This window comes from Notechis scutatus, chromosome 4 (genome assembly GCF_049901735.1).
Source record: "Notechis scutatus isolate UNSWTSFEM ecotype Mainland chromosome 4, rNotScu1.2, whole genome shotgun sequence".
Lineage (NCBI taxonomy): Eukaryota > Metazoa > Chordata > Lepidosauria > Squamata > Elapidae > Notechis > Notechis scutatus.
In genome coordinates, this window is record NC_142012.1 from 166,165,278 (window position 1) to 166,179,084 (window position 13,807).

Below are 13,807 nucleotides of genomic sequence, written 5' to 3' on the forward strand. Positions count from 1 at the left end.
GGAAGGGACCTTGTGGGTCATTTAGTCCAACCCCCCCTCCCCCGTTCCAGTAGGAGATCCTAGACCCGTGTTGGCGAACCTATGGCACGCGTGCCGGAAGAAGTGGCACACAGAGGCACTTCTGCCGGCAGACGAGAGCTCGCCCATAAGAGCCTCATTGCACATGTGCATACGCCACCGCCCAACAGCTGATTGTCAGGTATTTGGTGCGCATACATGGGGGGGCACGGGAGACACATCATGCACAGACGTGTAGCACACATGGGGTCATGCCCGCATGCGCAGAGATGCGCGGCACCTGGGGCGGATCGTGCGTGCATGCATAGATGCATGGCGCATGGGGGAAGTGTATGCGCAGATACATGGCGCGCGGCAGGGGGAAATAGCGTGCACACGTGCAGATGCATGGCGTGCAGTGGGGGAATCGCATGCGCATGCAGAGGTGCGCGGTGCACATCGAGAATCAGTGCGTGCATGCGCAGGGGAGTGGGAGGGTGTCTCAGCATGCATTGCCTTCTGGGTGCTGGCATGCAAGCGCGAGCACACGTGCAATTATCAGCACGGGAGCTGAAAAAGGTTGGCCACCACTGTCCTAGACCATTTCTGACAGAGGGCAGTCCAGTCTCCAGGAATGAAGCTCCCACAGCTTCTGGAGGCAACTTCTGTTCCATTGAACATGGAATAACAGAGTTGGAAGGGACCTTGGAGGTCATCTAGTCCAACCCCCCCCCCCCCAAGCAGGAGACCCTACACCATTTCTGACAGATGGCAGTCCGGTCTCTTCTTGAAAGCTTCCAGGGATGAAGCTACCACAGCTTCTGAAGGCAACTTGTTCCATTGAACATGGAATAACACAGTTGGAAGGGACCTTGGAGGTCATCTAGTCCAACCCCCACCCCACCCAAGCAGGAGACCCTACACCATTTCTGACAGATGGCGCCCCAGTGTTTTCTTGAAAGCCTCCAGGGATGAAGCTCCCACAGCTTCTGAAGGCAACTTCTGTTCCATTGAACATGGAATAACAGAGTTGGAAGGGAACTTGTAGGTCATCTAGTCCAACCCACCGCCTAAGCAGGAGACTCTACACCATTTTTAACAAATGGCAGTCCAGTCTCTTGAAAGCCTCCAGGGATGAAGCACCCACAACTTCTGAAGGCAACTTCTCTTCCATGGGTTGATTGTTCTCAACTGTCAGGAAATTTCTCCTTAATTTTAGGTTGCTTCTCTCCTTGATTAGTTTCCATCCATTATTTCTTGTCTGGCCTTCGGATACTTTTGAGAATAGTTTTGACTCCCTCTTCTTTGGGGCAGCCCCTCAAATACTGGAAGATTGCTGTCATGTCCCCCTTAGTCCTTCTTTTCTCTAAACTAGCCAAACCCAAATCCTGCAACCGTTCTTCTTCGTATATTTTACTCTCCAGCCCTTTAATCCTGGTTAAGTTGCTCTTCTTTGCAGTTTTTCCAAAGTCTCAACATCTTTCTTGTAATGTGCTTGATTAAAACTGGACGACGACGGATTCCAGGTGATTCCATCACTCTCTCCTTGTGACAACACAGCCTCATTGGTGCCTGTGGTCATTTGAGCGATGCCATTACTGGCCCTGTTATACTGGGACCTCATTGGCACGACAGCAAAACGGCACACACGACCTCTTTCACGATGCTTAAATTCAAAGGAGCGAAGGGATTGAGGAAGCGATCTTAATAAATGCAAGTGTAATGATGTGTGCCTCTTGAGAAACAGATAAAGAGTTACTCTTAACTTCTCTCCTGGATTGGGGGGTTTCCATCCATTGTTTTTTTATCTTGCCTTCTGGTGTTTTGGAAAATAAAAGTGGAACCCTTCTTCTTTGTGGCAGTTTCAACGTTTCAGGGGCTGCCCCAAAGGGGGTCCAACTTATTCTCCAAAGCAGTGGTCACGTGCTGAATGGTCTGCGAGAAAATTTTGGTGGTCTGCAGAGAAATGTTCCCCCCAAAGCAATTAATCCAGGCTGCGCGGGAACACAAGGCTGCGCCGCCCACATGGCCCGCGGGAACACAAGGCTTGCGTCGCTTGCATTGCGAACAACATGAGGGAGTGAGGGGAGGGGGGGAAGGGCGGAGGGGGGGAACTTGCCCCACTTGCCCCAGGCCTAGCCAACCAGGCTGCTTCTTTCTTCTTCTGCTTTTGGCTGCATGCAAGGAAAGCAGCAGAAGTCTTTCTTTCTCTCCCACAAACTCCACCAGAAATGAGTCTTTGGGACCCTGCAAGGCCTCCTGCTCCAAGAGGCTGCGCCGGCAAAGACTCATTTCTGGCGGAGTTTGGGGGAGAGAAAGAAAGACTTCTGCGGCTCCTGCTGCTTTCCTTGCATGAAGCCAAAAGTCTCTCTCTCTCTCTCCCCTGAGAATGGAGCTGGAGACAGTATCCTACGATCCCAAATAAAGAACGATCGATCGGTAGGAAAACAGGGTGGGGGATTTTCCTGCTGACATTTTTTGGGATTTTCCCAGTCTCTGGTTCGCGGGATTTAAAATGATGAGCTTGGTGGTCCCTGAGGTCCAAAAGGTTGGCGACCCCTGGACTAGATGACCTCCAAGGTCCCTTCCGAGTCTATAATACCATTACTGATAGGACTAGTCCCTTCTGGGCCTCTTTTTCTGCCATTGTACAACTGAGGGCTCAGCTCTTATCTGACTGTTCTCTAGGCAGCGTCTCTTCCCACCGTCCCCCAAGGTCTTTCCAACATACCATTAGAATCAGTGGTGGGATTCAACCTGTTTGCACCACTTCGGCTGAACCGGTGGTTAAACTGCTGGCTCTCCCCTCCCGTCCCCTTTCAGGAGTCCCCCCATGCCCGTTTTTGCTCCCAGGAGGCTTCAGAGAGGCCTACTAGGCCCAAAACAGGGTGTGTGTGTGTGTGTGGGGGGTGAGGGTGCAGCGTGCCCCCCACGGCCCGTTTTGCTCCGAGAAGGCTGCAGAGAGGCCTACTAGGCCCAAAACAAGGTGCGGTGGGGGGGGAGGGTGCAATGTGCCCACCCCCTCATGGCTCGTTTTGCTCCCAGAAGGCTGCAGAGGCCTACTAGGCCCAAAACAAAGTGCGAGGGGGAAGATGTGGCATGCCCCCCTTGGCTGATTTTTGCCCCCAGGCTGCAGGGAGATTCACAAGGCCCAAAACAGGGCGCCAGGGAGGCGTGGCTCCCTTGTGGCCCGTTTTACCCTAGGAGTCTGCAGAGAGGCCTACTAGGCCCAAAATGCGGTGTGGTGGGGGAAGGGTACAGTGTGCCCCCCTCCACGGCCTGTTTTTGCTGCTGCCAGGCGGCTTCAGGGAGACCCATAGGTCCAAAATGTGTGTGCAATGCACCTCCCCCCGTGGCCCAGTTTTGCTCCCAGGAGGTTGCAGGGAAGCCTACTAGGCCCAAAAACGGTGCAGGGGGTGGGTGGGGTGAGGGTGCGATGTGCCTCACCCCCACAGCCTGCTTTTGCTCCCAGGAGGCTGCAGGGAGGCCCATTAGGCCCAAAACGTGTGTGTGTGTACACGCCACGACACAGTCCTTCTCATGGCCCATTTTTGCTCCCAGGAGGCTGCAGGAAGGCCTATTAGGCCAAACAGGCCCAAAACACGTGCGTGTGTGTACACACATGCATGTGACAATGTCTTCCTCATGGCCCATTTTTGCTCCCAGGAGGCTTCAGGGAGGCTCACTAGGCCCAAAATGTGTGTGTGTGTGTGTACACACAGCTCAGAGCCATGCCACGTGCAATCCTCCTCCTCATGGCCCATTTTTGCTCCCAGGAGGCTTCAGGGAGGCTCACTAGGCCCAAAATGTGTGTGTGTGTGCACGTGCATGTGCACGTGCATGCGCGCATACAATGTCCTCCTCACGCCCATTTTTGCTCCCAGGAGGCTTCAGGGAGGCCCATTAGGCCCAAAACGTGTGTGTGTGTGTGTGTACACACACGCATTTTTCTCCCAGAGCTTCAAGTCCTCCTCTCGGTGTGGCCCATTTTTGCTCCCAGGAGGCTTCAGGGAGGCTTATTAGGCCCAAAATGTGTCTGTGTGTATGTGCACGTGCATGCGAGTCCTCCTCATGGCCCATTTTTGCTCCCAGGAGGCTTCAGGGAGGCCTCATTAGGCCCAAAACGTGTGTGTGTGTGTACACACGCGCATGCGACAATGTCCTCCTCATGGCCCATTTTTGCTCCCGGAGGTATTAGGCCCAAATGTGTTGTGTGTAGGGGCATGCAGCCTCACATGCCTAGGAGGCAGGGCCATGCAATGTCTGGTGATGTGCACGGCATCAGTCCTCCTCATGGCCCATTTTTGCTCCCAGGAGGCTTCAGGAGGCCTATTAGGCCCAAAACTGTGTGTGTGATTGCACCCATGTGACACAGTCCTCCTCATGGCCCATTTTTGCTCCCCAGGAGGGTTCAGGGAGGCCTATTAGGCCCAAAATATGTGTGTGTGTGTGTGTGCACGCCCATGCGACACAGTCCTCCTGGCCCATTTTGCCCATTTTTGCTCCCAGGCGGCTTGGGAGGCTCACTAGGCCCAAAATGGGGCGGGGGGGGCAGTGTCCCCCTGCAGCCCATTTTTGCCCGAGCGGGGGTGCAGGAGGCCGAGTGCTGCCTGTCACCCCCCGCCACGGCCAGGGCAGCGATTTATAATTTGAATCCCACCACCGATGACCTCACGTCGTCTCGGTCCTCCCCCCTTAGGGTCTCCCTCCTCCTTTCCAAGGATTCAACGCCCCCCACCATTCCCCGGAGACGAAAACGCATATCCCTTTTCTCCAAAATAGAACCGAGTATTTATATATATATATTAATGTTAACACTTCTCTTTACAAAAGGAATCCAGCAGCGAGGAGGAAGAGCCGAAGCAGGAGGGCGCAAGCCCCCTCGGAGCCTGGCTCTCTGCAAGAGAGGGGGAGCGGGCTACAGTCCCCGGCTGAGAGGGGAGGCAGGGGGGACGGGACCCTGCTGGCTGTTCACAGCAGTCCTAGCTCCTCTCTGGGATCCATCGTCCACGGCCTCGAAAGCGACTCTTGGTCCAATAGGGTTGGGGAAGACAATTCTGGGCATCCCCCAACCAACCCCCCCAAGGGTCAATTGCTTGAGAAGATGAATGCCGTTCACCGCCTGCAAGGATGAAAAGCATGAAAAAAATTAACTTAAATCATTTTCTTTCTCCCTCTCTTTCTTTCATTCTCCTTCCTTCCTTCTTTCCTCCCTCCCTTTCTTTATCTTCCTTTTTTCTTTCTTCCTTCTTTCCTTTCTTCTTCCCTTTTCTTTCATTCTCCTTCCTTCCTTCCTTCCTCCCTTTCTTTATCTTCCCTTTTTCTCCCTTCCTTCCTTTCTCCTTCCCTTTTCTTTCATTCTTCCTTCCTTCCTTCTTTCCTCCCTCCCTTTCTTTATCTTCCCCTTTTTCTCCCTTCCTTCCTTCTTTCCTTTCTCCTTCCCTTTTCTTTCATCTTCCTTCTCTTTCCTTCCTTTCTCTTTTCTTTTTCTTCTTCCCTCCCTTTTCTTTTTCTTTCCTTCTTTCCTTCCTTTCTCCTTTTCTTCTTCCCTCCCCTTTTTTCCTTCCATTCTCCCTTTTCTTTTTCTCTTCCCTCCCTTTTCTTTTTTCTCTTTCCTTTCCTTTCTCCTTCCCTTTTCTTTCTTTCATTTTCCTTCCTTCTTTCCTTTGTCCTTCCTTTTCTATTTCTCCTTCCTTCTTTTTAACTTTCTCCTTCCTTCCTTTCCTTCCTCTTCCTTTCCTCCCTCCTTCTTTTCACATACATACATACATACATACATACATACATACATACATACATATGAAAGCTGTCTATTTATCTATCTCTATTTGATTTTACAGATACTGTGACTGCAGCTAGAATTGTATTTGTGCAACAATGGAAAGGTGAAGAGATCCCAATAGATGAAAATGTGATTTAAAAAAAAATACTAATGCCAACTCATAAAACATTTCTATGCTTGTTTTAGAGTTGCCATGGGTGGAGGGGAGAGAAATTTGAAAGAGCAATGCAGCAAAAAGTGGATTCCATTCTTACCTTGCAAAGATTATAACTAAGCTACTGGGATTCCTGCCTTGCAAAGATCTCTAATTGGAATAACGTGATTGATGACTCTTGGCTATGGACTGTTTGGGTTGGAGAATATGAATTATGATACACCCAGAGGGGTGGGGGGTGGGGGAAACCAGGGTCAAGAGGGTGACAGTGAATTAAGTGTCTCAGAATCGGCTACACACAGAGGGTCATGCCGACATGTTCGCTCCTAATAAATCCTTTGAAGTTTTTGAAGCTTGGCTGGAGGCTCATGATTTCATTAGGGCAACTGCTGGAATCCTGACAGCTAGCCGATTCTGGGACACGTAAATTTACCGTCACCCTTGACCCTGGGTTTACCTTCACACATCTGGATGTACCATAATTCATATTCTCCAACAAAACACATGAATTAGGGCAACTAGAAATGTTGCAGAAATGGATAGGCTAACACTTATGATCAAGGAAAAGAAGGAAACTAAATACTTTCTGACTTGGGATTTATTTCATCAATGGCTGGCTGGAAAAAACAGGAGTGTGGTTAGCCAGCAGCAGGCGCGGACGGCTGAGGAGAGCGAGGACTCAAGATGAGGGACCACAGCCATCGGGGAGTGGACTGCTGCCTTCAGAGATTGTGGGGGCTGGCAGCAGCGATGAGGAGGTTCCCGAGGAGCCTATGCCAAGTGCGCATGTGCACAGGGTTGCTCGAAGGAAAGAGCAGCTACAACAACAGCACGGGTGACTCGGGAGTAAGGCTGCAAGGTAAGGGCCCCTCCTTCAAGAAGAGAAAAGCCAGCTGTGAATCAGACGTTCTTTGCAGGAAGCAAAGACGTTTTGAAACTCCAGCCTCGTGGACATTCCAGTATCCTGAGTTTGTATTTGAAGATTCTTGTATTGCAAATTATTTCTTGTCTGTTATCTTTTGGCAAGTCTCGCACAGTTTAGCAAGGCTTGTGCTTATCACAGCTAATTATTTTGCAGGAGCATTAAAAGGTTTCTGTTCCCTTTGGATTGTGTTTGAATTGTTGGGAAAGGGCGTAGGTCAGAACAGATACAGGGAAATAGAGGGATATGATTAGTGACGTAAGAAAGGCATGCTGAATTGGTTTTAAGAAAATAATATTGTAATTATTATTATTGATACTATTATAATTAACATCAACATAACGAATAGTATTGCAAACTTTTTGATTACTATATCCTGAAAATATTTGTATCCAGACAACACACTCTTCAATTGAAATTGGAATTTTCATATGCTTATATAAAAATAAAAACTCAATTTTTTTTAAAAAAAAAATCCTTCCCAGATTTTTGGCAAAACTTCCCTTCTGGAAGAGAATTTCCATGGCTGTGCTTTATTGGTTATACTCTTACTTGAGTTGGGAAGCATTGTAGGGGTCCAGCAGGTGAGAACTGGCCTGCTCCAAGTTCCAGTTGAACATCTCCAGAACTTTGTGACATTCCAGCCTCGTCTTCAGGCCCAGGCCAAAGAGCTGCTCCACCTGCAGACAAGGTGAGAAGTGAGAGAGAGGTCAGCGTGTTACAGAAAGGACAGGTAGAACGACCCACACGTTAGGAAAGAGATGTGGAGACTTTGGGGGCGGAAAAGTGCAGAGAAGAGCAGCTAAGAGGATCAAAGGCCTGGAGAGTAAAACATACCAAGAACGGTTGCAGGACCTGGGTATGGCCAGTCTAGAAGAAGGACTAGGGGGGGACATGATAGCAGCATTCCAGTATTTGAGGGTCCTCCATAAAGAAAAGGGGGGTCAACTTATTTTCCAAAACCCCTGAGGGCGGGATAAGAAACAATGGATGGAAACTAATCCAGGAGAGAAGCAACCTGGAATTAAGAAGAAACTTCCGAACAATGAGGACAATTAAACAGTGGAACTGCTTGCCACCAGAAGTTGTGGCTGCTCCGTCACTGGAGGTTTTTAAGAAGGGACTGGGAGGTCACCTATCTGAAATGGTCTAGGGTCTCCTGCTTGGGCAGGGGGTTCTTCCAGCTCTATTCTGATTGAGACGGTTGAGGAAGAGGCCAGGTTAGCAGAGCAACCTCCTGGAGGTGCAGAACGGCAACCTGCCATTGGTGCGAAGGGACAAAGAACCGTAGGGTTGGGAGGGACTTCAGAGGTCTTCTAGTCCAACCCCCTGCTCAAGCAGGAGACCCTATATGCCATTCCCCTGCACAAATTGTTGTCCACTTTTGAAAACCTCCAGGGATGGAGCAGCCACAACTTCTGGTGGCAAGCAGTTCCACTGGTGAATTTGTCCTCACGGTTAGGAAATTCCTCCTTGGTTCCAGGTTGGATCTCCCTTCTGAAGAGCTTCCATCCAAGTTGCTTCTTGTCCTGCATTCAAACTGCTTTTTTTTAAATGACTTTTTTTAAAAAACACCATGAACTGCCATTTACTTTCCTGGCAAAAAGAAAAAAACACACATTGGATTAATGAGCAGGGTGTTTCCTTAATGAACACACATTCTTGCTGAAGGATCGTAGTGATTTGCTTAATGACCTCTCACAAAAAGAGAAGGGCCTGCTTAAAATTTCATGACCCAACTAGGGAACATCACCTGCACTAGAAGGAAATGTATAAAAAATAGAGAAAGCAACTTTTTTAAAGCATTGATGAGGTTCCCTAGTTGGGTCATGAAAGGTCTGCAGGAAAACAAACAAGCTCAGAGAGCACCAGACCCTTCCTTTTCCTCTTCAAACCCCACTCCCTCCTAACACTGATGCTGTTATCTAGTTGGGTCCTGAAATGTCTGCAAAAAAACAACCAAGTTCCAAGAGCACCAAAGACTCTACAGCCATTTCCTTCCTTCCTTCCTTCCTTCCTTCCTTCCTTCCTTCCTTCCTTCCTTCCTTCCTTCCTTCCTTCCCTCCTTCCTTCCTTCTCCTCCTCCTCCCCTCCCTCCTTCTCCTCCTTCTCCTCCTCCTCAAACCCACTCCCTCCTAGCACTGCTGTTGTTACCTAGCTGGGTCATGAAACATTTGCAAGAAAACTAAGCTCAAAGAGCACCAAGGACTTTACAGTCATTTCCTTCCTTCCTTTCCTTCCTTCCTCCTCCAACCTCTTGCCCTCCTAAGCACTGACGATACCTAATTAGGTCATGAAATGTTTGCAAGAAAACCACCAAGCTCAGAGAGCACCAAGGACTCCACAGTCCTTCCTTCTCCTCCAACCCCTTTCCCTCTTAGCACGGATGACGTTAACTAGCTGGGTTACAAAACGTCTGCAAGAAAACCACCCAGCTCAGAGAGAACCAAGGATGGAGAAGGCTGGTCCGTAACTCCAGGATCCAAAGGAATCTGGCTTTGGTTTTCAACTGGATTCGTTCTGGGTTGGGGCTACCCCCATCCTCTTCCTCGTGCCAGGAGAATTTCTCCCTGTTTTTACCTTCAGATACTGGACAGCCTTTTGCACGTTCCAGTTGTGATTCTGTAGGGCGGCTTTACACTCTTCGGTGGTGACACCGTGCACAGTATCCTGGACCTGCAACGGGAGCAAAGATGATGCAAATTATGTTGACAGTTGTGTAGCTCAGAAGAAGGTCCCAACACTTCCACCCCGCTGTATTCTGGTCCCTAATGGATTTAATCCCCATTCATTTTGAATGTTCAGTTATTTTTGCTCTTATGATGCTGCAAGCCAACCTGAATGACAGTGAGACGATCAGTAAATAAATTTAAAATATCTATCTATATAAAAACTTGTGTGTGTCTGTATGTGTGTGTGTGTTCCAGCATAACATTGGAGCAATAGCAACCAAACTTGGTACACAGTTTATTTACTCTTTGGAAACGAATACTGTGGGGGTAAGACACCCTTAATTAACACCCTTCGGGGTGTGTGCTCTTAAGACAGAGCCTGTTGTGCCTCCACATGGCTTCTACTGTACTGCCTTAAAATGGCTTCTACTGTACTGCCTTAAAATGGCTTCTACTGTACTGCCTTAAAATGGCTTCTATTGTACACCGCTGTGGAGTTGCCATGGTAACAGCTTCACATTACTCCACAAGGGGGCTCCCTCTCAGCCCTCCAAGGAAACTCCAGGCGATTGGCCAAGTGCAATCAAATGCTGTAAGAATGAAACACCGGCGTAGACAAGAAACTCTTGAGGAGAGGAATAGCAGACTTGCGATGCTGCGCGAAAGACAGTACAAGAGCATGAGTCGCGACTACAGCAGTGGGGTTATATTGTATATAAGCAGAGAGCAACCCCCCCTCCCTTCTAGCCTTGATGATGTTCCCTAGTCGGGTCATGAAACGTCTGCAAGAAAACTACCCAGCTCAGGGAACACCAAGGACAACCCCCCCTCCCCATGTCAGCCTCCATTAAGGTATTGAGGTTTAAGAGCTGACCAGTTGCTATAAGGCTGATGCAATGTAAGACTAATGCAATGAGGATGAATCAGCATTGGTATTGCCTTTTTAAGACTGTGTATGGGTCCACAGAACCCTTTACCTCTTTAAGAGGTGTCTATATAAATGTAGCCATTAGAGGGTGTGTTTTTTTCTCTTCTCCTGTATGCATTAGAGTTCTCTGTGTAGTGTTAAGAAGATTGATTGCTTGTCAGGTACTTGCCTGCCATGTATATTTCTGTATATGCCTTGTATATAAACCACTGTTAAATGTCTACGTCTCTGTGTGCTGTGTTTTGCTCCTGGGTTATCTCACAATGGTAGTCACGCCGCAAACGGTGACAACCTCCTCATCCAGCTCCAGTGAGGCAGCTCTGGCCAAAAAGCATCACTTACCAGCCGTATCTTTTCCGAACTCCGGGGCCCCTCCGAACTATCGTAGATGATCTTCTGGAGACCGCAGGTGGCCTTGACGGTGCTGTTGCTGTTGTTGGACGAGAAGTTGGCCTTGTAGTCCGGCGGCTGCTGGATCATGGGCCGCACCGTCGCCGTGGTGACCGCTCGGCTGGGCGCCGCCACGCCGTCCTCCTGGCTCTTCGCCTCCTTGAAGAACTTCTCGTACTTGTCCAGGTACGGCGGACGCTCGGGAAGGAGATAGTAGTGGGTGCTGCTGACTTTGCGTCCGTCCTTCACGATGGGCAGGATGCAGGGGCCCTTGACGCTCTCCTTCCCCTGGGCCTGGATGACCTTGGGGGTGGCATATTTGGGGTCCAAGGCGAAACTCTGGGTGGTGGGCATGGGGTGCTTCCCGGGGAGGTGGACAGGAAGGCCCCCAGAGAAAGCGGGAGCAGAGGTTGCTCCTCGGCTGGGGAGACCCGCCGTGGAGGGCCCTCGGGCTGGGAGTTCTGGATCCCGGTTGGGACAACCGATCTCGCGGAGGGATCTGGGGCGGGCGGGCTTCCTCCCCTACTCCTCCTCCGGAAGCGGGTGAGAGGTCCCCGGACCACCGGCTGGGCTCGTTCCGGCGGAACGGGAGGGGCAGGATGGGCACGCGTGGCGGGATTTGCGGCTTGTCATCCCCTGGACTGGTGATGGCGGCCACGGAAGGTCCCCCCAAGGGGACATTGAGGTGCTTCATGCATTCCTGCTGGAGTTCTTGGAAGATCTCCGTGGTTTGAGCCGGGCTGGGTTGCTTGTTCTCCTTGGGGGGCAGGAAGAGGTTGTCCTCCAAGGGGAGAGCCGGGCGGTCTCCTTCGGGGGCGAAGCCGCCGTTGAGCTCCCCCCCTTTGTCCCAGGCTCGGCCCCGCGCCCGTCCCACCAGCCCTTCGGTGCTGTTGATGGAGGAGACCTCAAAGTCGTCCTCGTCTTGGGCCACGTCGTCGTAGGCTGGCGGGGGAGGCAGAGGCCGGGCGTCCCAGTCCACGATGGGCGTGGGGTGCAAGGGGCGGGGCAGCGCTTGGGTGGGGCTCTGGGGAGGGGTCTTGTCCAACAAGGAGAAGGCCTCCATGGCCAGGCGGGCCAAGGAGGGGGCGCAGAAGTCCCCGACGGGAGACGGGCTGGCGGGAAGGAGCTCGTCCCCAAAGTCTATGAGGGTCACCTCGTTCGCGACGGGGATGCCCCCTCTGGAGTGGGGCAGCAGCAGCCGCTCGCCCACCTTGGTGCCGGAGACGCAAGCGGAGGGCTTGGGGACCTGCAGGCCTCCTCGGACCCCCGACCCGGCTTTCTTTTTCAGGCAAAGTTGCTTGAGGCTGATCGCCAGGGGGGGCTCTTCCTCGTTCACTGGGTCGTACAAGGGCTCTGAAAGACAAAAGGCAGGCTGTGGTTTGTTCTTTCTTTCTTTCTTTCTTTCTTTCTTTCTTTCTTTCTTTCTTTCTCTTTCTTTTCTTTTTCTCTCCCCTTTCCTTCCTTTTCATTTGATTCTTTTTTCTTTCTTTTCTTTCTTGTCCTTTCTCACTTTTTCCTTTACTTTCTTTCTTTTCCCTTCCTTCTTACTTTCTTTCCTTTCCTCCTTCCTTTCTTTCTTTCCTTTCCTTCCTTCTTTTGTTTTTCTCACTCTTTCCTTTCCTTACTTTTTCTCCCTTTTTCTTCCATCCCTTTTTCCTTCCTTCCTTCCTTCCTTCCTTCCTTTCTTTTTCTTTCTTTCTTTCTCTTTCTTTTCTTTTTCTCTCCCCTTCCCTTCCTTTTCATTTGATTCTTTTTCTTTCTTTTCTTTCTTGTCCTTTCTTACTCTTTCCTTTCCTTTTTCTTTCTTTTCCCTTCCTTCTTACTCTTGCTTTCCTTTCCTCCTTCCTTTTTTCTTTCTTTCCTTTCCTCTCCTTCCTTCTTTTGCTTTTTCTCACTCTTTCCTTTCCTTACTTTTTCTCCCTTTTTCTTCCATCCCTTTTTTTCCCTTCCTTCCTTCCTTCCTTCCCCCATCCCTCCCTTCATTTTTATCCTACTTTTATTACTTTATACTTTTATTACTCAAGGTAGGGAACGCACCTCATATTCCTTCTTACTCCTCTCTTTTCCCCACAACAATCTTGCAAGATGGGTTAGCCCCCCCTCCGAGAGTCACTGGCCAAAGCCATCGATCTGGCTTTCAGGCCTAAAGTGGGACTAGAACTCCCCGTCTCCTGGTGATTGAAAGTCACCAACCTGTCTTTCACGCCTAAGGCGGGACTGGAATTGTCTCCTGGTTTCAGTCATAAGTAGCCCTGGTTCAGTCCTGCCGTAATTTCGAATGGCTACTGAACGAGTGGTTGTTAAGCGAGGACTCCCTGTACTCTTAGCGGAACAGCTCAGGGGGAAGATGCACCTGGCCACCCCTGGTGAATTTAGGAAGGACAGAATTCCTCCATCAAGGGAGACCACCTGATTGTCTGGGCCTCTATGCTTCTCTCCAAGATCTTCATTAAAGTCCACACACACACACACACTCATTTATAGTGGTCGAGGCCAGGTTAATGGGGGATAGGCAGTGGTCATAGCATGCCCCCCCCCCCTGCCACCTCAGGCAGAAGGAATGACCTGTAGAGACAGGACGAGGGAAAGCCACAACCAAATCAACCATCAGATAAAAGAAACCCGAGTCTGGGCCAGAACTGTAATCGGAGAAAGAGTCTGAAATAAGCCCCTCCCCATTTCTCACGCAGATAAAGGGAGGAAAGGGGGAGAAAGGCATTCAGAGGGTTACTATCACCTTATGTCAGGGGTAGGAGTCAACTGGTGTAACAACCAGTTTGGTGAGCCCATAGGGGCGGGTAGGCGGGGGCCAACCAATCGCCGGAACAACCGGTTGTTCGCTTGAACCGGTCTGAACCCAGTAGAATCCCACCTCTGGCCTTGTATTAAAAATAGCCTCCTCGGCACATGTGGTGTTCCTATCGTGGTCCTGCCTCAAAGGGCTGACCAGACCCTATCCAGA

General features: G+C 50.3%; 1 protein-coding gene across 1 annotated transcript in view; it reads right to left on the bottom strand.

Annotated features, from left to right (window-relative positions):
* Window positions 1–4,763: 4,763 nt before the first annotated feature.
* Window positions 4,764–13,807, bottom strand: part of TNK2 (tyrosine kinase non receptor 2) — a 65,643-nt gene continuing 56,599 nt past the window's right edge. The window contains 6 exon segments of the mRNA XM_087965578.1: window positions 4,764–5,119; window positions 7,408–7,535; window positions 9,436–9,531; window positions 10,798–11,216; window positions 11,219–11,248; window positions 11,251–12,198. Of these exon segments, the coding sequence (XP_087821704.1) occupies window positions 5,113–5,119; window positions 7,408–7,535; window positions 9,436–9,531; window positions 10,798–11,216; window positions 11,219–11,248; window positions 11,251–12,198 (1,628 nt within the window). The 3' untranslated portion in view covers window positions 4,764–5,112.